Source organism: Columba livia, chromosome 7 (genome assembly GCF_036013475.1).
Source record: "Columba livia isolate bColLiv1 breed racing homer chromosome 7, bColLiv1.pat.W.v2, whole genome shotgun sequence".
Taxonomy (NCBI): Eukaryota; Metazoa; Chordata; class Aves; order Columbiformes; family Columbidae; genus Columba; species Columba livia.
This window is the reverse complement of record NC_088608.1, coordinates 2,133,820-2,155,898: the sequence shown is the minus strand read 5'-3', so window position 1 is coordinate 2,155,898 and position 22,079 is coordinate 2,133,820. Positions and strand designations below refer to the sequence as shown.

The following is a 22,079-nucleotide window of genomic DNA, read 5'->3' as shown; positions in this document are numbered from 1 at the left end:
ACATGCCCCGCAGCCCCATAAATTGCTTTTTGTTTCCTCTGCCCATGTTGGAAAGAGCAACCTCCTTGTCTCTTCCCAGTTCCCCCATGGTCACCACTGCCTTGTCCTCAGTGCTGGGATCACCCCTGGACCCACCACAACTCCTCAAGCAGCAGCTGAAGGTTCTCCAGGGCACGGCAGCCAATGTTCACAGCTCATCTTACACGGTGACAACAACCATGTGGAGCACTCGGTGCCTGCAGGCGATTCAGCATCTTCTACCCCATCACATCCCATGGTACCACCAGGGCCACTGATGCCACTTTCTGACCTGGACTCCAGCCATGGGTCAACACTTGAGATCCACCCACAGCATTTTTTTATTCTTCTCCTCCTTCAAATCAGGTGTTTGCTTAAGTCAAAGCTCCCGGTGCTGCGGACAAAGCCTTTCTTTGAGCATTTTTCCCCCCGAAATGCAGGTGATCCTGGCAGGGTCCACAGCACAGCCGCTTCCTGTGCTGCTCATGGCTCATCAGGGACCATCATTTGACTCTCCATATGTATATATTTAACAATATTAAATAATATGAGCATTATTTCATTGCTCACAATTTCACTAATGCGCAACACGGGCGTGCTGTAGCAGGTTATTGATACCTCCTCACTCCAATATTTTACAGTTTCATGCTAAAGTGAGTGAAACAGCTGCTTTTACCCCAAGGTGGCAGTGAGGATGCAGGCCCAGCGCCTGGCAGAACATCCCTCCTTGATACTGAGCAGCTTCCCCCATTGCAGGGATCCTGGTCCCCAGCACCCCCTCGCTGGGGCTCAGCACACACCAAGGGTCATTTTGGACATTTAAAGGTCTCCCAAGAAGCTGAAAGGGCTGCAGGAAAACAAAGTTTGCTTCTGCTTGAGCGTGCAAACTGGCAACAGCCGCTGTTGCAGCCCTGGGGACCAGAGCTCTGCTGTGACTCCAGCATCTCGGTGGCTTCGGCACAAGGGCTGGAAGTCAGAAGAGACCTGAGATGGCGAGTCCCTGGGAAAACAAGGTTAAGAAATCTTCTTCTTGGGAGGAAGAAGCCAAATTATCTAAGTAGTACTAATTACTTGCTTTTCAGCAAATAATCCCTCCCTCAGGAGAGCCAGCACTGCTACGTGAGGATTAGGTAACAAAATGCCATATTGACACCATCAAACCGCTCATTAGCCAAACTCTCCCCATTTCTCTCTGTAGATGAGCTATGAGAACAAGTCCAAGAGAGGAGGATGGAACTCGGTCTCTTCCTTGGGTTCTCTTCTCCCTGCAATCAGCCTTGGAGAGGGACAGGTCCTGTCTGGGGACAGCCAGGGCCACCAGTGACCCATCCACCAAGGACCCAGCACCACCAAGCCCCAGACCCTCAACCAAAATAATGGCACCTGCTAGAGCTTTAGGCAGCTCCCAAGATAGGTGGAAATACCCATAAATATCCATTAAATAGCATAACTCAGGCATCTGAAAAGTTTTAGGGGGGAAGTGGGTTGGGTTTGCTTCTGTCACCCATCTTCTCCCCGCTGTGCTGGGATCCTGCTGGTCCCTGTCCCCTCGCTGGGGAGGACCAGACACCGAGGTGTGCTCATGACATGCCCTGCAAGCCCAGGAGGTGCTGAGTTTGCACATCCTCGGCGTGGCGAGGGCTCCCCATCCCGCCGAGGACCGGCGCCAGCTCTATTTTTGCACCACCAACCAGCCCACTGTGTTTAGAAACATTGTTCTCCTGGGACTTTCCGCAAGGAATGAGTTTTATAGCAAACCACCTCAATTACCGTAAGCAATTGCACAACCCAGTTGTGCAATAAAAGAACAAAGCAACAAAAAGAAAAGAATTGCAAAAGTTCAGTGATTTTTGGAAGCGGACTGAGCCGTGGCAACCTGCCAGATTTGTTTTCCAGGGATCAAGTGGTGCTGAAGAAAAACATCTGACCAAGCCACGGCCTACAAGTGAAAATAATTCCAATTCCCCACTTCAGCAACTCAAGGGCTGATGGGGGTGATCATCTTACCAACACCAAATTCCATGTCACATCAGACCAGGCTCCAGCTTTAGACAAGTAGAACTCTGGTCCTTCCTCTTGCTTGGAGGTTTCAACCACCATTGGCTTATGAACAACAGAAGTGGCCATTCTGGTCTAATGGAAATGGTAAAATTAGCAGTAGGAGCAGAAAAAAACAAATGCTGGTAAGGTTAGTGCTTTTAGAGCTACCAACTTTATGTTAAAAGCAAAATAGAGATAAATCAAGACATCTCCACCTTCCATCCTCTTAGAGCGAAATAAAGGACTGAGCTGTTGGCATTAAAGGAGGGCAGTGAATAATGTTGTTCAACTACAAAAGGTTCTTTATCTCCTCTCTGTAGGAGTCTAAGGACAATTTAAGAGCACCTTGGACAGACCTTTCCTGATCCACGCTGACTTGTGACCACACCACACTTGGGTGACACAGCAGTGACACAACACTAAGCCTGCGAGCATCAAATGGCTCAAACCTTCCTTACAGACCTTGATGGATCTCCAAAGTAAAACTGGAATCACTGGGAAAGCACATTGCTAGTGAGGCTTCCAGAAGTTATTTATGTGTTCCAACCTGCTTCATCTTACCAAGAGCCAGAAAGCAGCGGATCGGAGGTTTGGGAAGAAACAGCAGGATTTACAATACGTGGGAGAGCAGTAAAGGGGTGAAGAACGAGCACGACCACATCACTTCACCACATGTGAGCAAAACCTGCTGTGCCAGTGAGACCATTGAGCACTCAGTGTGGGCAACTGGTGACTTGGGTTGTGGTGAAGCTCAGGATGAACGTGAGAGCACGACTAGTACGGAGGTTGGAGGGCCCGACTGCTCCTCCAGCGTTTGTAACCCCGATAAAGACACCAAAAACCTCGAAGAGCCAACACGGTTGGTTAAAGATGAATTGGGAAACATCTTTTATAGCAAGAGATTCAAAGTCATTGCAGGAGGAGTCGATCTGTTTGGTTCTTGGTGACTTGATCCCAGACTAGTGACCTACAAGGTCTGCTTAAATTCAGTAATCAAGAGCAGGTCAATCCGACCTACGTATTATGGGAGATCAGAGGCTGAAACAAGAGAAGCTCAGACTACAAAGACATGGTGGCTTTTTAGGCATGAGGATAATTAAGCCCTGGCCAAAGGCACCTCACACCCCAGGTGCAGGGCTGGAGATCCAAGGATGTGCTTCAATAAGCCCCAAAATGAGAAACTTGGGAGCTCCCTTGCCTGGACTTTATAAATTGCAAGGAGAAAAGCTCATTAAGGCAGCAAGGCTGATGCTGGCTGCATTCAGCATCATGTTCTCTATGTCCAAATGGGAGCCTGACCCACCTCATGGAGATGATGTGTTGGGACAACTCTTCCAAGAGGAGCCACAGCAACCACGATGTCCCAAAAACCAGGCACGTCCCTCGGGTGGGAAATTCTGCCTTTGCTGAACTCATAGCGGGCAGCAAAGAACAAATCCTACAATATACAAAACCTCCTAAAAAGCAGCACCTGATGCTTTGGAGGCTGAGCAAACCAAACATGCTTGTTTGCTTGCTCTGGTCTACCCTGTCTCTGTCATCCTGGGGAAAAAGCATCTCAATAACCCACACTATTCACTTCAATACAATGCCCACAAAGCTGCTGCAAGGGTAAAAGTCAAATCACATCCAGTTCCTGGCTATGCCTGGACTGTAGCTCCATACAATTATGCCCACAAGTGATAATGAGCTAACACACATAGGCCATTTCCACTACAAGTTCATTATTTTTTTTTAATTCAAAGAAAAAAATGGTATTTTAATAAATACTGCAGAAACATTAACCAAACATACAAAGTGACTTCAACAATTAAAAAAAAGTAATGAATGTTCTGTTTTATAACAGTTATAACTTATTTTTTCCACAATATTTAAATACAGAAAGCACTTACCAGCTATTTTGTAATACTGCCCTAAGCGCACTGTTGCATCAGTCAAAAGCTTATTATGGTGGTAAAAATGTCTTTTTTTGGTGGGAAATCATTGGAATAGCTTTGTTTTCCTTCTTTTACCAGACGAAACAAAGTGCCGGGAACACATACAGAACTTGAGTTTTAATTACGGTGACCCCTTTACCTCTGCACAAGTCAACAGCTTTAACACTTCCAAAATGAAGCGTTACCCTTGGGAACAACACGCTTGCCCTCGACAAGCGACAGCCACGCTGCTTAGAGCCTCCAGGATCCTTCTTTGGAGAGAAGACATGGACTTAAAGTCGGCCAGTAAGCAGTTAAACCCCGTTTTAAAGGCAGATTTATTTAACGTAACGATAGTATTCAGTAAGCAAAAAGGAATTTGACTTAGCTGGTTCACCGATGGTTTATGATTGTTGTCTGGATACGTATATATTAGTCTTAAAAGACTAAGGGCAGGATCCAGTTTCCACTGGGGACCCCTTAAGGCGTCACAGTTCTTTAGACCCCACGAGCAAAGTAAGTCTGCAGCCAGAGATGGCTGCCCCGAAAATAAGAGCATCCCAAAAGGTAATCGGGCTCTGCTGGCTCATTTGCAGATTATTTGGTTGTGTTTTTGTGTTTTTTTTTTCAAAGATAATTGCAGAGAACCACATGACAGAACAGCACTGCTCCGGAGCATCTGTGGGATCCACCCGGAGTCTCAGGGCTTCCCCAGATGGGCAGTAAGGCTTAACGAATTACGGTGGTTGGAAAATGAAGGATCATTTGTCACCACAGCTCTTAGCACCTTTCACTCAAACCTACAGCGACATACCCGGACAGCACACCAGAACTGGAGATATTTCCCCCCTAAATCACAATCACCAAGAGGAACGGAAAGTCCGAGTCCCGCGACGGGGCGGGTACTTTGCCCCCACACCCCACTTTGATCCGCTCCATTAACTTCCACGGCGTGAGAGCACCGATAACACTGGGAAATCTCTCCATTCCCAACGCAGACTGCGCTGCCGTCTCGGGAAGGCAGAACTCCAGGCTTCTCCCTGACGGCGTTTTCCTCCAAGGCCTCGGTACGCTCTCCATTTTAACAATGAGCTACTAAAAAATTAGATCATATCCTTTGGAAAACCAACTATAAGGTCACAGGGGTAGTTCCTTAATGAGGAGGGCATATTAATAACGTCTTCTTGAAAATAATAATAAAAAATTAAGTATTATTTTAATGAAATCAAAGTGGGAGCATCCAGGAGTAGAGCGTTAATAAACGAAACAAGCACTGTCAATGACATCTCCTTTGCGGTGTTATTTTCCCATTCACCCACTCACATTCAAATATTTTCCCTTTTTTTTTTTTGGCATTTTCTTCCACGTATCATTTCCCGATGCCACCTCGTTTCGAACCATTTCTTCTCGCTGCTCAGTTCCTAAGTAACAGTCTCACGCAACAGGCGAAGAGTCTCCGCTAAAGCCCCCGTTAAATACCATGTGGCTGTGAACTTCACCGAGCCTTCAACCCCTCCCGGACGCTTCTCTTCCTCCTCCTCCTCCAGGAAATCAGGGTCCCTCACTCACATCACCGTGCAACTCTTTGCTTTGTCCTTTCGCAAGTCCGTCGCCACTGTGGAAAGTTCTGGCCTGCCGGGCATATGCGAAATCCGCTTTGTCGCCCTCTGCGATTTGTTCCGTTTCACGTTTTTATTTGTTTTGTTCACACACGCCAAGGTGGCGACGTGAAAAATGTCTCTGACGCTGTTTTCTGACTGTAAGGCTGAGCATTCGATATATGTAGCTGCTCCAATCTGTTTGGCCATATTTGCACCCTAAGGGAAAAAAGAACATGCAATCAATACCAAGTTTCCCCAGCAAACCGCACAATTACTTTTCAGCGCTGTTTTCCATGCACAATGTTTTGTGAACACCAAAGCTAAAGCTCCAGCATGACAGCCAGCAGCTAATTTTACAAAATAAACAGAGCTTTGGTTCCAAGATGCACTAAACAAGCATCCAAGCTTTATCTCCTGTGCCGATAAATACAATTTGGAAGAGAGAAGATAAGCCCAGTGACCTGCAAACAACTGCGGAAAACCAGAAGAGCATTAGTAGGATGTATTTGGCAATTTCACCGTTACATCTTATCTTGTGTTTGGGAATCACGTGCTCATGGGGAAAGGTCTGGACTTGGCAGATCCCGGATTTAAGCCTTGTCTCCAAAGAGAAAATGGATTAAATCTGACTGCCTTAGGGGTTCCAGCTCTGCGTGTCCCTGACCTGGAGCAGAGCCTGTGTCACATCTCTGGGAAGGGACTAAAGTTCATAGGGAAATGTGTTGTGGGTTCCTGGGCTGGGGAGAGTTAGATCAACTTGTAGCTAAGGAATAGGCAAATAAAAGAAGGACATAAGCGGTTACACGAACCCTTCTTTTGCAACTTTAAATGCATTAAAAGCCAAAGTAGTGATATTTGTTCCAGCAGCACAAGAAAAACAAGCGACTCCAGCAGATGACCATACTCCGGCATCCTACTGCGGATTTTGCTACAGGAAGATGGTGCAGCATTGTGTGAAAAAACAGAATTGTTTCAGTGGAATTTTACTTCTGAGGGATGAATCTTTTTAGTAAGTTACGAAATCCAAGCACATCCGCGATGTGTCACTCCTCAGGTAGCCACAAGCCTCAGACACCAGTCAGCCCAACCCTCCTCTCTGCTCCAGTGCCGGGTTGATGGCATTTATCTATTTGAGCCCACATCTCCTACGCGCTGTTTGCACGGCAGTGATGCAGCCGTCCTCTTATCAGCTGTAAGCGGGAGGAGCTGATAAAGGAGTAATAGCGTGTAGGACAAGCCCTCCCCATGGCTAAACATCTCAGCTCCTACTAACCAAGCCTAGTCCATACCTGAGAGCCTCAGCAATGTTTGCTCAGGTGTAGCTGAGACAGGGTGTCACCATCAACAATTTATCCTCCCAGCGCTTTGGAGGAATGGGAAAAACCCTGCTAAGGTCTTTGATCCCACGTCGACTCAGCAAGGCAAGGGAATTTAACAAGACGTTGCGTATTTTGACCCCAGAGGACCCTTCATGCCACTGCTGGGCTTTGGCAACCACAAGAGGTACAACCATCGCTTGGCTCTCAGCTTTTGTGTACAGAGAGTAGGGGAAATTCTGAGAGTTTTTTTGAAGTACGGGCTTCCCTGTAACACGTCCGATCGTCCCTTTGGCTGCCAAGTAATAAATTCTGGCTTAGTTCTTTGTCTTCAGCTGAGTCCTGTTCCTAAGGGCTGAGCTGTGACACCAGAGATGTCAAACTTCAACACCAGATGACAAACCCATGTCAGTAGATTTTTAATCATTATGGAAAAGAGTCAGACGTGGTGATTTTATTGAAGTACTGTACAAAATGTAGTAGATGAACTTAAGTAATATATGAACTTACATTAGAGGCCAACAGTATCTCCTTTTAAGTTTGAATATTCAAAGAAAATTAGCAGAAAAATGACAGCTCAGGCTGAACAACATGAATATATACACGTGCAACAGTGGCAGTTGTAATCAAGGTGACATCACCCGCAACGAGCAGGATTTAAGGACACTTCTGAATTGCCTTACACTAAAAAATTGGCATTTCGTTTCATATCAAATTGTCTGAGATGGGATGTTTACCAAGTGAAGTGGAAGAAAAACGCCGTAACCAGCATAAGCCATCACAGCACAACACCGCATGTTATATTTTAATCAAGACACTCGGTTTACGGTATCTCTGCACTTTCAAATTTAACCATGCTGCAGGAGGCTGCGTTATTAGCCATCACATATTAGGAGCTGTTGGTTTGCAAAACCCGAGGTTGTGCATAAAACATCAAAAACCGATAGCACAAGATACATCACTGGTTGGAGTTACTCCTGGAGGTTCCATTCTCACTCTACACCCCCAGGGTGTATCTGAAGCCACCACTGTGATTCAGCTGCCATGCTGAATGACTGCCATGCTATTACTCACATGTGTGAGTACTAAGGGGAAGTTTATTACCTTCGAGCCCAGCTTTCCCCTCTTCTCTACCTCCTGCTCTCCCATGACGTGATTCCTTTCCCTTCCACCTCAGTTTCTCCATCCTCTGAGCAACCTGAGCTGGTGAAGATGTCCCTGCTCACGGCAGGGGGGGCACTGGATGAGCTGTGAAGGTCCCATAACCCAAACTACTCTATAATTTGATGCCTGGCTCCAAATTTCTCACTCCCCCAGCAGCAAAGAACCACTGCCAAGAACTGAGGTGCCTTCTGGATTTGCTGCCACCTTCAGAAGGGGTTACAAGATGTTTTCACAGATTATGTTTTCAGGAAATAGGAGTTTTATTAAGAAGTCACATTATATGCAATGTTTGTCATGGTGCTGAAGTCAAATGCACGAGATTCAAATATTAAGATTGAAGACAACAATTTCACCCATTTATCAGTAAACGAACAGGACACGTCACCTTCCAGTTACTGTTTTGGTATCTGCAGGCCCAGAAAAGTGGTAAGTTTCTTTTTGATCCACTTAAAAAGGCTCTTTGCAACTGACAGGGCTATAATCTTATGTTGCTTAAAGTACATGTTGTGGGGCACCCAGCCTGTGGGAAGGCTTTGCCTTTATTTAAAATAGCTTTCAAATTCCCCTCCATCTACTACCAGAGTATGCACACCTGCCTTCTAGGATGCATCCACAGCAACAGAGGGAGAAACTGTTCATAAAGATGCCTACACTGATAGAAAGAGTCTTATTTTGCACCCCTAAGTCCTAAAAAGGACATAGCACATACCTGATCGTAGGACACGGGGGTCTGCCGGTGGTTGGAAAGTTCCACTAGCGTGCTCACGTCTGTGCGTAGATCCGACTTGCAGCCAACCAAAAGCATCTTGGTGTTCGGACAAAACTCCTGGATTTCACCTTTCCACTGTAAAATTTTGGGTGGTTATTATACTTGAGCATTTGAATGTTTAAATCCAAAGCAGCGATGGATATAAGTTTAATAAGTCATGACATTTTACGTGCAAATATTCTTAGGTAATAGTTGTATCTACCTCCAAGCTAATTTCTAAAGGCATCAGTCCCAGCAGAATCTGGTCAAGGGTGAAATCTTACAATCTCATACACTCAGTAATTCCACTGACTTGCTAATCAAGTGGCACTGAATAGTCACCTGCACCAGTAAATGTTTGCAGAGCTGTTGTTCCTCACCAGCCGTGAACACCCAGCAAAAGGCATTTGCAGACAGGAACCAGCGAAACCTGGTGTCACCACATTCAATGGTTCCTCAAGACGGAGATAGAGAGGCAGGTCTTTCTAACCACAAAATAGATCTTCCTATATATTGGCTCATGGCAACATCCTCACACTTAAAACTAGACAAATCTGTCAAGAGTGCAGCTATTTTGAACCAGTAATAAGTCCTTCAAACACAATTTGTGATATAATCCTTGGTTTTCTTTCCCTTCTACATGGTTCTTTTGAGAACACAAGCCAAAAATTTCGCAGCATAATCTAGAAAGGTCACACAAACCCTAAAACCTACTGATATAATTTGGGTTGGAAAGCATATCAGAAAAAAAATCTCTTAGGGAATGAAGCAACAGTATAGTAACCAACATCATCAAGTACAGAATACAAGAAGGCAGCTCTAGGTGCTTGTCAGCATAGCTGCTTGCTGAGAGAACAGTCTTAAGTATTTTCTGTAGGCTATTCAGAGCACTGTATGCCACTTTATTCCCAGTGACATAAGAAATCATTGGCCCCAGCTACAGAACAAAACAGAAAAAGGAACTTCAGGTCATTAAACCTTCAAGACAACTCCGCAAAGCTTGAGCCGTGCCCGGTGACCGAGGAGAGGATCAGGACCACTGCGCAAACACAAGAGCTGGATTATCAAAATTCAGTGTTTTTCACTCAGGAAAGGTCTGGCACTGAATCTCAGATCACTGAGCCGCTGAAAAACGCCAAGTTCGGTGCAGGATCGCATTTCTGTGCCACTGCTAGGTCTGCTGGTGCCTTCCAGAGGCATTTGTCACTGGCTCCTTCTAACTTCAGGCTGAGGAATTACGTAAAGCCCTGGCAAAAACCCAACCGCTTGGCAGGCACGTTTTAACCGTCCTTGCAACACGGCAAAGTTTCTCAATCCTGTCTGTTGGATGAATATAACGTGAGACACAATTTCTTGCTGCACCCAGCCCTGCACCTCACACCACCCTGAACAATGTGCTGCTGTCTAAGGGCTGAGGAATGAGAATCTACTTCATCCCAGAGCATCCATTAGGGATGAGGTTTTGTTTTCAATTAACGCTCATCCCTTTCAAACAAACCATCTCAAATTCTAACAGAGCGCGGTCTGGTCATCTTTCCATTAAAAGAAACAAACTGAGTTTCCAATGTAGAAAGCAGCACCACTGTTCAGAGATGTGCAGACGAGCTACTCAAACTGTTCTACACTCCAAAGCTTCTCTAACACTTGCCTTTTTTAGCACGCTGTCAAGAGTTTCTGGCCGACTGATGTCAAAGCAAATCAGGACAGCATCAGAATCGGGATAGGAGAGCGGGCGGACGTTGTCATAATAAGGAGAGCCTGCAGGAAAAAGAAACAACATTTTTATTAGTTTATATTTCTACTTTCTACGGTAATTCAAAGTTATTCAGAAAGTTTAGAAAGGTTTTCGGTGAAGCTCTTCAGCAGCATCCAGCTACCATCTTTTCTTCAGTAGTGCTGCATTCCCCAAACACTTATCGTAGATACTCATGTTCCCACTTTCCTTTTATTTCTCACCTACAAAAGCAACAGCTTTCCCAAGTAATTAAGAGTGATGGCACCCCAGCGATCCATCTCCCACCCAAAGCTTGCGATGCCCCTAATAACAAGGAAAGGGAAATTGGGGTCAGCCCAAGTTTAAGCCTCAGCATTAACCTGCAGGGATTTGACCTCCAGAACAAAACCTAAACCTCCAAAAGGCTCCTTCAAAGCAGATTGGTCACAGTTGCGCTTTCACGAAGAAGTTCAGTAAGTTTTGAAATAAGGCAGGTTTGATTCTAGCATTTCATTTCAAGCAAATAGTTTGAAATGCAAAAAGCATCTTTAATTGTCATGGGATTGGCAATTTTCAGAAGAAACCCTTGCTTTGCATTGGAGCATTTGCTTTAGTTCTCTGGTAGGAACTAAACCGTAGACAGGCAGCAAGTTATCTGTCACAAAAAGCCTCACCCATCTGTCACCCAATATATGCTTGCAATAAACATTTATGTTTAGCCCATAAAACAATTTTTAATCAATGAGATCAAAGCTAATCTAGTTATCTGATGGACCATAAACAGGTGCAGTATTGCACGTTGTGCATGCTTTACTTCCAGAGCTGCTAAGAGAAATGCTTTAAGGATTTGTTTCTTTAAGAATTGCCATGATGTGCAGAGTTACAAATACAACTCCAGAGTCCGAAATCTCATTTTTATCATCTGGTCAATCTAAGAACAGGTTTGGGGAAAATAATTCTTATTGTCTAGGAAGTTCTACCCAGGCACCATTCAGCTTGGCCTTAACTCTGCTGAAGCTTCACTTACTGAAGACAATTCACTTCTGATTTAAAAGCAGACTGAAGGGATAAGGGCTTGGGCTTTAAAATGCATGCCTGCAACTTAAAAATGCATTTTCTTAGTCATACATTCCTGTATTTTTCTCCCACAGACCTGAAATACAGCACAGAACACACACAAGAAAACAACTTTCAAGAGTTTCGGGGTTATCAGCTAATTATATCACCGATTTTCCAACTATCTAGAACTAATTGGCTGTAAAGTCTCAGAAGCCGAGGAGACTATTAACCGGATTAGAGAGAAATTCCTCACGTTTTCAAGTGACAGGCGGCCCAGGCTGTTGCACAGAGCAGAATGGGGACCGGTGCGAACGTATCACAGATGACTTCACTTGGACAGCTTACACGGGAAGGAAGGAGTCAAGAATCCCAGGAATGTTGTTTTTGAAATGAAGAGTAACACATGGGGAATGAAGCATTACCAAACTAGGTAGCAGAAGGTAATTTGTTGAACGAGACTATTTTATTCAAATGCTCGTCTTCATCAGTGATGTCAATCTAACAAAGAGGCAGCTGTCAAAAACTGCTCTTTAAAAAACAGTGAGCTGTCTTCAGCGGGAAATGACATTTTAGAAAGAAATCTAAGCGAGCTGAGCTGACCGGTAGTTAACTATTAATTTGAGCTCAGCTCTGCTTGCAGTGACTTATCAAATAAGCATTTTCCACTACTAATTATTCCCCAGCTATCTCCAGCACTGCTATTATGATGCCTCCATCCTGGAGCCCCGGGGCCAAATTATTTATCCTGGAGCCCCAAGGCCAAATTATTTATCCTGGAGTCAAATGATTCACCCTGAAGTCCCCGGCCCAAATTATTTACCCCAGAGCCCTGGGGCCAAATTATTTATCCTGGAGCCCCAGGGCCAAACTATTCGCCCTGGGGCCAAATTATTTACCCTGGAATCTTGAGGCCAAATTACCTACCCCAGAGTAAAATTATTCACCCTGAAGCCCCGGGGCCAAATTATTTATCCTGGAGCCCCGGGGCCAAATTATTTACCCTGGAGACCCAGAGCCAAATTATTTACCCTGGAGCCCTGGGGCCAAATTACCTACCCCAGACTCAAATTATTCACTCTGAAGCCCCAGGGCCAAATTATTTATCCTGGAGCCCCAGGGCCAAACTATTTACCCCAGAGCCCCATGGCCAAACTATTTACCCCAGAACCTTCAGGTCAAATTATTTATCCTGGAGCCCCAGCGCCAAATTCTTTATCCTGGAACCCTGAGGCCAAACTATTTGCTCCAGACAGATGTATTTCAGAGCAATGTGCTCTTAACTACCCATCAGCACCGCTCTGCAGCGTTAAACTGGTCAAGGCACAGTCTGCTGCCCAGTTCCAGTCTGCATACTGGTGAGAGCCACTGCTGGGCCAGCACATCTCCCTGCCCAGCTCCGGCAAGTAAGGGCAGGACGGGAGATCATTAACGCTTGGCCAAATGGTTTCTGGCTAGAAAGGAGTCTCAAAAAGAACAAAAAAGCCTCACCCAGAAACTAATTCCTTAGACACATACCTATCTCCTCACTCACCACTCTTCAGGGATACAACACACCATATATGTCCATCAGCACGTATTGATGTATACATGCCGTCGCCACCTCCAGCCGTGAGACTCCTTTCTACTGTGTCAGCTGTAGCTGGGCTGGTTCTCAGGGTTTTTTCTTTTCAAGTTTTTCTTCTGAACCTCTCATGTTAAAGATGCCAAGTTATAAGCGTGACTTTATAGGCAGCACTTCTGCTCGGAGGAATATTTGCCACCTTTTCTTTGGGGTTTGGTTGTGCAGCAGAACAAACGGGAACCATCTAAACTGCAGTATTGACAAAGGAAATTTCCTGGTCTCATTCAACAGCAATAACCGAACCTTTATTACTGTGCAAATAAAGAGGGGCTACGGCTGCGGGAGCCTATTCAATCGGGCATTTCATCGCTTCGCCCAGAGAAACCCTCAGAAGGCAGGAATGTCAGGAATGAGGCTCAAGTCTGAACAGACAACTTGAGCACGGCCCAGCCAGGCTGCTCGCTCTTTTCTTCAAGCGAGTCTGCAGATTTGAAGTCATGCCAACCCTAGAAAACAGGAGGAGAATGTGGAGCTACAGCTATGCTATGCGTGGGGAAAAAAAAAGCCTATTTGTGTTTGTGATTCTGTGCCTACAAATCAAATATTTTTGTCAAGGACAACGTGGATTTTTTCAATTTTACCAAGGAATTGCTGTAGTTCATCGCACTTTTTGGTGGAAGTACATTCCAGCTGTAATCCCCCTTTTTTAAATCTGTTTGGTGGCTTAAATTATTTAAGACAAAATAATCTAAACGTTATCACAGATTCATTTTGGTTGGAAGAGACCCTCCAGATCATTGAGTCCAACCATAACCCAACTCCAGCACTAAAACCACGTCCCTGAGAACCTCATTTATGGACCTTTAAACCCCTCCAGGGATGGTGACCCCATCACTGCCCCGAGCAGCCTGTTCCAATGCCCAAGAGCCCTCTCTGCGAAGAATCTTTTCCTAATATCCCATCTGAACCTTCCCTGGCGCAACTTCAATTGATCTACTTTCAAAACTTTCTGTTTCACGCAAAGCACAACATAAATTCAGGTATTAAACTGAAATAAGACCTCACCCCGGGAATATGGCTAGCTTTCGTCTACAGAAGTTACCAAGCTTAGGCTTAAATGCTGCTATCTCAATAAATAAGAGAATTACACCATTAGAAGTTAAAGCACAGTTAATTTTTTTGGTGGCTTAGTAGAATTACAGAATAAGTTTGAGTTGAAGGGACCATCAAAACCCCCAAAGTGCCCCCCACCCCTGCCATGAGCAGGGACATCTTCACCAGCTCAGGTTGCTCAGAGCCCCGTCCAGCCTGGCCTGGGATGTCTCCAGGGATGGTTCAGCCACCACCTCTCTGGCCAACCTGGGCCAGGCTCTCACCACCCTCAATGTAAAAAACTTCTTCATGTCCAGCCTGAATCTCCCTCTTTTAATTTCAAACCATAACCCCTTGTCCTATGCAACAGGCCCTGCTCAAAAGTCAGTCCCCATCTTTCTTCTAGGCCCCTTTTAAGTACAGAAAGGCTGCAGTAAGGTCAACAAGTTAACACTACAAAATCAGGGCGAGCTGATGTCCTGTTTGTCTGCAAGACCCAAAGCCACAACCACCACCACCACCAGTTGAAACCAGTAGGTTCATCCCCATGCTCCAACACCAGAGCAGAACCTGGGCAGCTCCTGCTCGCCCGCAGGCCCCGAGGGAGTCGGTGCTCAGTTACAGGCAAGATTTTCCTATTTCCACACCGCCAAGCAGCCATCAGGCATTAGTCTTTGTAGCCTTTTGGACTCCAGTCAACTGAAAGAACGAGAGATGAACAGCAGCATTCTTGCTCCCAAAGCCTTGGGCTCACTAATTATCGGCTACAGAAAACACATCAAATACTGCCGCGGCTGCTCCACGTCGGTGATTCACTGCCCATGGCTTCCCAAACCCACCGTGGCTGCTTTGGAGAAAGCACAGCTGATTTTGTACACTGAATATCCTAGAACACATCTCCAAGCACATGAATATCACAATATTCCGAGTATTTTGTGCGTTTACATTTCCGTATGTCAAACAGCAAACAGGACTTGGGTAGGTGGCTTGGCATTCCCAGTTATCAATTCTAATTTTTTCCCTCTAAAGGGGAAAAAAAGCCCCAAACCTATAAAGACTAGTTGCTATTACACTGTAATGTGTACTAGCTCAACATGGCTCAACATAGCCAACTTGCAAATGAAATTTGACATTTCCTTTACAAAGCTGACTGCCAGAGAGGCCAGGAAAATAGTACCTTTAAATCCTGTATGTTTCAGATAACTTCTGAAAGATTGCAGCAAAAAGCTTTAAAATTAGTATTCTGTTTCTATAAAGACACTGAATGCACTGAGCGCGTTCATATCACAGTAAAGCTAAGCTGATGTAAAGCTCTGAGGCCCTTCTGGATTTAATTATATGCTAATGCTTGGCAGTGCATAAGTATTTCTGGCCCTGCTGAGAATTATTTTATGGGAGTATCCAGTACAGCTTCTACAGTTCAAACAATAAAAAACCCAAAATATGTTTTCTGTCTAATTAAGAGTATGTGATTTCTGTGTCACAGCTGCTGTTGTACTAGCAAGAAATAGAAGTATCAAAGTAGTCACTTTTCATGGAAGAAGCTAAAACCTTGGAAAATTCACATTAAAACCATGCCTATGGTAGACAAAGGTGTCTGATACACAAGGATTCTCCACCGTGTCCATGAGACTACACACGAGATGAAGCTTGAGCCTGAAGAAAGCTTTTTAAAATGCTCTACCTAGCAAAATAAGCACATGGCTCCCAAACAGCTCAAGACTGCCATGCTCTGTTACCACACAGTGGAATAATTTATGGTGTACTTAGATTGCAACCAGACATTCCTGCTTTGAAAGAAGGGTTGGTAGTCCAAAAACCAATTGAAATTCAACTTGGCAAGTGCCTTCCTTAATGCTGTGGCTAATTTAAATCCTTATGATGACTTGCAGAACAAGACAGTACCAGAAAATATTTGAATAATGAATCGTCCCATTCCACTCTTACTTGTAATAAAGTTTTGCCCCATATTTCTATTGACATATCCAAGATATAACAACATCTTCCCAAAAAAATTTACAGCTAGCTTTAAAATGTTCTAGCAATTGCGTGACTCTCTACTTTTTTACTTAAGAGTCCTCTAGTAAAAAGCACAGCATTATTATTATTATTATTATTGGATTGTAGACCAAAACCATGACAGCAGGGCCTGCTCCCACCCTCCCACAAGACTGTTTTAACCAATGCCTACAGCTTTTCTCATTTTCTCAATGAGAAAAATAAATAGTCAAAGGTGGCAGGACCTTCCTTCCAAAGGATTCAATGCAAAAATGACATTTACTGAAACTCAAGTTAGGGACTAATTTGCAAGGCAGCCTGTTGCATGCTCCCATTAGAAAATAGTTAAAGATAGACATTAAATAGTGATCAAGTCATCTCGAAAGTATTTGCAGTACACTGCAATCAAATTCAGTGGAATAACTTCCTTCCCTCTTCCCCCAATAGACGCTGAAGTACTTCAAATCGCTCGAGCCATTAACCTCCCCCGTGTTGCAATGGACATTATCTTCCATCAGTACTCTGCAGTTCATCAGTCATATTTTTAAGTTAACTAGATCTAGTCCTGCTTTAAAAATAACATTAAGATTCTAATTCTAATTCAGCAGAGGATGAGGACAAAGACTTGTCAAAAATAAATTACCAAGAATTTAAGACAATGCTAAACCACTATCTTATCTTCTGATGTCCCTTATCTGGTGATGTGATTTTGCAGGGGGTTAATGGGTTTGGGCAGGGTTTCTCCTTGAGAAGGGCTGTTTACAGAGAGACAATTCTGCATCCGCAGAGTCCCACAACCAGAGCTCGGCAATACTTAATAAAACCAGCCATGGGATCTTTCCAACATTTCCTCTCCAGTTTCAGATTGCAGACCCATAAGCCACTTGATCTTAAAACTTCTGAATCAGTCAAATTTTCTATGAGTTCCAGGACAGGCCCGAAAGGACGACATCCACACACAAAGGCTGGCAGGTGTTTCTTCCACCGCTTTTATCTTCTGAAGTGCTACGGAATATTTCATTACATGGGTGTCTCCGGCCTTTGACATCTAGATTCCAAACCTACCCACGTCAAGCATCTTAACCTGCGAGCGTGTTGTATATTAATAGCTAAAGTTTTCCCAAATAATTTCACTATTAATTTTTAATAAGCCTTTACTCCATAGAGTTCGTTACAGCCAGCTTAGTAATCAGGATGAAAGCTCAAACCAGACACACTCTGGAAGTCTGCAAGTCTTACTTGGCATGAGATGAAGACAAAAAATCAGTCCAGAGCTAGGCTGATACTGGTTGTGGGTAGGAGACTGCCTTTTCCCAGTAATCATGTTGCAAGAATTTGGAATCATTTCCTCAACAGCAAGAGGAAAGCCAACTCACCGCCTAAACTCCTTTTTAAAAAAGGAATTAACATTTTAGTTTCTGGTAAAAGCACTGCTTTCATATTTAGAAGGAACTGCTGACTCTAAATTGAACATTAACAAGCTATCTACACAATCTGCCTGAAAGAGAGAGGGCTTGCACACTCTGGCAACTTCTTGCAGCTTTTTTCCCCAATTGCTTCTGTAGAGTTTATGTTGATCCACGCCTGTGTTAATGGTTCACAGTGTCATTCACCCCAACCACCGCTCAGTTATTGCACTGAGGGGGCAAGTTCAGGGGTAAAGCCTCACTACCTTGGCAGCAAACTTAGTCCAGCTCCTAATGACAGCAGGATCTAGAGATAGTCCTGGCCTAAGATGAGATCTAAGACAGCCAAGCACCAAGAAGCCCGACCTTAGAGACACGTGAGCCAGGGTTTTTGACAAAGGCACAGCTGGAAGAGCGATGAGGACTCTCAGCACTGCTCGTGGTATCTAAGAGGACGGTTCGCTCTGCAACCTCAGAGGGCCAGAGATGCCTACACCTCCCTAGGCTTTCCTGGGTTTAAAGACTTCTCAAAACCAAGGGAAAAAGTACTGCATTTCAGTAAAAAAATAGCAAATCCAAAACGGGCATTAAGGACATTTTTACACTGAGGGTGGTGAGAGCCTGGCCCAGGTTGGCCAGAGAGGTGGTGGATGAACCACCCCTGGAGACATCCCAGGCCAGGCTGGACGGGGCTCTGAGCAACCTGAGCTGGTGAGGATGTCCCTGCTCATGGCAGGGGGAGTACTGGGGGAACTGCGAAGGGCCCTTCCAACCCAAACTCTTCTATCAGGCTACGAGGAACTCAAATTGGGCTGATCTAATTTACCACTATCACATATAAACACGCCTTCGCTCTCCTGCTGGGCACAGCGAGGTTCACCAGCGGCAGAGGTGACCCTGGAGAAGCTCTTCCCACCGCCGGGCAGGTAAGGACCCATAGCCCTGCCCCGCCTTTCCCCGCAAATGCTGACAAATAGCTTCGTGGAGGTTTGTCCACACCCTTTCACTCCCCAAAAGTCAAGTATATCTCTCAAGCAGATCTCAGATTAAAAAATAAATAAATAAAAACCTAAATAAAGAATACAAACAGAAAACCAAACGCAGAGGCAGCCGCTCATCTGGCCCATCTACCGCTCGCATGGGGAGCCGGGCAGCCCCACCAGGACGCGGCGGTGAGGGGCTGCGGGGCCGCTCCCCCCGCGACCGGCGTGGCTGCCGCTCCTCCGCGACCCCCCCGGGGCAGCGCTCACCCGAGGTGTCCCAGAGGCTGAGCTCGATGCGCTGCGTGTCGATCTCGAAGCTGGCCGTGTAGTTCTCGAAGACGGTGGGGACGTAGCTCTGCCGGGAGAAGAGCGCACGGTCAGACCGAGCCCAGCGCCGCCTCCGCCGCGGTCCTAATCCCGACCCCAGTCCTAGCCCCGACCCCGGTCCCAGCTCACCTCGGGGAAGCAGTCCTTGGCGAAGACGTGGAGCAGCGCGGTTTTCCCGCACTGGCTGTCCCCCACCACTACGATCTTGCACTTGACGTTCTGGTTGGGATCCATCACCGCCGCCTTGTTCGATAACTTCTGGCTGGCTCTTCTTTCCTTCATTGATCTCGGCTGTACTGTAGTCCCTCGGGCCGGCCACAACAAAAGGTAAGAAAAAAAAAAAAAAGAAAAAAAATAAAAGCACACCACACTAGGCTCCCTCAAAAAAAAAAAAATAGGGACTTAAAAAAAGAGAAAAAGAAAAGAAAAACAAAACCCCAGCCAGGTGGCAGTGCTGCGGGACTCCCTCCCTCCCCGCCGGTCCCGCGCAGACTGCTTTGTCCCCCCCGCCGCCGCTCTTATTTATAGCCTCGCACCCGCCAATCACCGCCCGCCGCCGCCGCGGGGCCCGCCCCCTCGCCGCGTGCTGCCGGCGCGCCGCCGCGGAGCAGTGCGCCCCCTAGGGGAGCTGCGCGACTCCGCAGCCCCGAGCGGAGGCGTTTTTTTGGGGGGGGGGGGGGACGGGACGGGGGGGAGCTCGGTGCCACCGCTCGCCCGCCCCCCCGCGGGAGCCCCTCTGCCCTGCCCTCTCCACCAGGCTCCGACCTATCCGGAGTATCGGCCTGAACAAGTGTGATGGGAGCGGCTGAGAGACCTGGGGGGTTCAGCTGGAGAACAGGAGCTGAGAGGAGACCTTCTGATCTCTGAACTGCCTGAAAGGAGCTTGGAGCCGGGGGGGTCGGGCTCTGCTCCCCAGGAACAAGCGCCAGGAGCAGAGAAAACGGCCTCAAGTTGCGCCAGGGGAGGTTGGATTTAGGAACAATTTCTTCCCCAAAGGGCTGTGGGGCATTGGAACAGGCTGCCCAGGGCAGTGCTGGAGTCACCATCCCTGGAGGGTTGGACAGACGGAGATGAGGTTCTCAGGGACATGGGGCAGTGCCAGGGGTGGGTTATGCTTGCACTTGCTGATTTTAAAGGTTGTTTCCAACCAGTGATTCTATGACCCTAACAGCACCACAGAACCGGCTCAGCTGGGTGGTCATAGTGACTGTGGGAAAAAGGGTTTTTCGCTCCAAACCTGATCACAAAGAGTGTGTCACAATCTCAGAAAACATCCCCACCATTAACTCCCTCCTTTTTTAGCTTCCTGGACACAAAATCAAGCCAAACTGGGTAACAGCTTACATTCACCAGCAGCCTGAACACTGCTCTGACTGAAACAGCGACTCTATGACAGCGCGGGGTAAATCTCTCCTGTAGCGACAGCCCCAAACAAGGGATGGATTGTGAGCAGTTTGTAGCAGGTTCCTCCGCCAAGTGCTCCTCTCCTCGTCCATATGGCTCAGCGTGGCAGACAGACAAACACCCTCGTAAGGGGCTGCTGGCCAGCGGGAGGGCTGCCGCAGAGCCCCATTGCCCTCCTTGCTTACGCCTCGCGTACCAGCTTTGCCCAGCGCAACCAAAAACGGGTGGACTTTGTGAAGATGGGATGTTGTCCTTATCTCTTCAGTGAGTCACCCAGTTCTGCGCTGAAACGGGAGTGATTAATAATATTTTACAACATCCTGTAACAGAAAAGCGCTGCTATCTCGTGCATGTTTGACCATAGGGAGGTACTCTGGTGATACAGACAAGAGAATCCCAAGCATGACATTTCAAGATTCGGGGCTAATATTTTTGATGTTGTTCCAATGTGTCACATCTTCAGCTGGTCCAATTACTCAGCTCTAATGAATTTTCCAAAGAATGTAAGCCTTGGTTGCTGCTTGGAAATCATGAGCAAAACACTAAAATTTGCAGTGTGTGTGTTATTTTTAAGGCCTTGCTGAAAAGTTGGAGCAGACAGCTTTTCTGTCTCAGCTCCTTTGCAGTCCCCATCCATCCATGCTGTCCACCAACACGGCTTCAGCTCTTTGGACGTGTGGCAGAATGGGAGAACAGTGAATAAGCACTGAAGAAACGTTGCTCACAGCAAGTCGGGTTTCTCTCTTCAGCTGTGTATAGTTGAACAGCAGATAAGTCTGGAAAAACACCAGTTGCATAAATGCTCTTATGTCTTCTCCAGAGTGCAGAAAATCCTATTTCTTCATTCCACTCCACACGGAAACACGTGGCAGCTTCACGGGCAGATGCAGGTGGGACAAAGCTCTGGAGGTTGCAGCTCTCTGTTCTTTGTGAGTCCAACATACCAACTGAGACATATCTGTGGAATATAAGCAGAGAAGAAAATGAAGCTGAAAGAGCTTCTTTGTTAATCCTGAATGAGAGCTGGGGATGAACATCTGCTCCCTATCAGCTCATCGCTCACCTCCGTACAGATGGACACAAGATGCACCAAAGCCGGCGCTGATGCCGCCCGTTCCATGGTGGTGTCTCGGCTTGGCCGGGACTGAGGGTGCCCAGAGAAGGAATTGTTGCTCCTGGACACTGCTCAGCGGGGCTGGGGGAGCCGTGTCCCTCGCACAGCTCACAGGAAAATTCACCTGCACCCAGCTATGTTAGGAATGTGGAAACTTCAGCGCGCACAGAAACATTTACTCATCGTGACCACAGAGCTCCCATCGGCACGCTTCCCCGTGAAGTCACGTTTACCTGCTTTGTTTGCTCTTCTGCTCTGGCGGCTGCCAGCTGAACCCTGGGGATTTCGGGGTGCCCTGCGGTGTTTCGGGCACTTGTGACAATCTATAAGCTACAAGTCACCCCCGCCTGCTCCTAAACCTCCTGCTTGTTGTCATTCCTCAGGGAAGCTGTTCCAGATATGCTAATCCCCGTAAAACTATTATTCATGTCATACTCTCAAGTTTAATGCCTTTTCCCATATCTTGATAATGAGGGGGATAATGCAGTGTGGGTTAACGTTTCCATCGGTATTTTTCACACGCAGTCTGGGTTTTGATTTATAAGGCAGAGTTTCTGGCTTTGCTTAGTTCAAATTCCCCATTTTTCTGCAGGCTTGATTCCCTTCTAGACTTTCACA

The 22,079-nt window shown here is 46.3% G+C and overlaps 1 protein-coding gene across 1 annotated transcript; it reads right to left on the bottom strand.

Annotated features, from left to right (window-relative positions):
• Positions 1-3,765: 3,765 nt before the first annotated feature.
• RND3 (Rho family GTPase 3) lies at positions 3,766-19,450 on the bottom strand. The gene is made up of 5 exons (XM_005499113.3): positions 19,073-19,450; positions 18,884-18,971; positions 10,452-10,561; positions 8,765-8,899; positions 3,766-5,791 (listed from the first exon to the last, which is right to left on the bottom strand). Exons 1-5 carry the CDS (start codon positions 19,223-19,225, stop codon positions 5,540-5,542), a joined length of 738 nt encoding a protein of 245 aa, XP_005499170.1. The 5' UTR covers positions 19,226-19,450; the 3' UTR covers positions 3,766-5,539.
• Between the last annotated feature and the right edge of the window lie 2,629 nt (positions 19,451-22,079).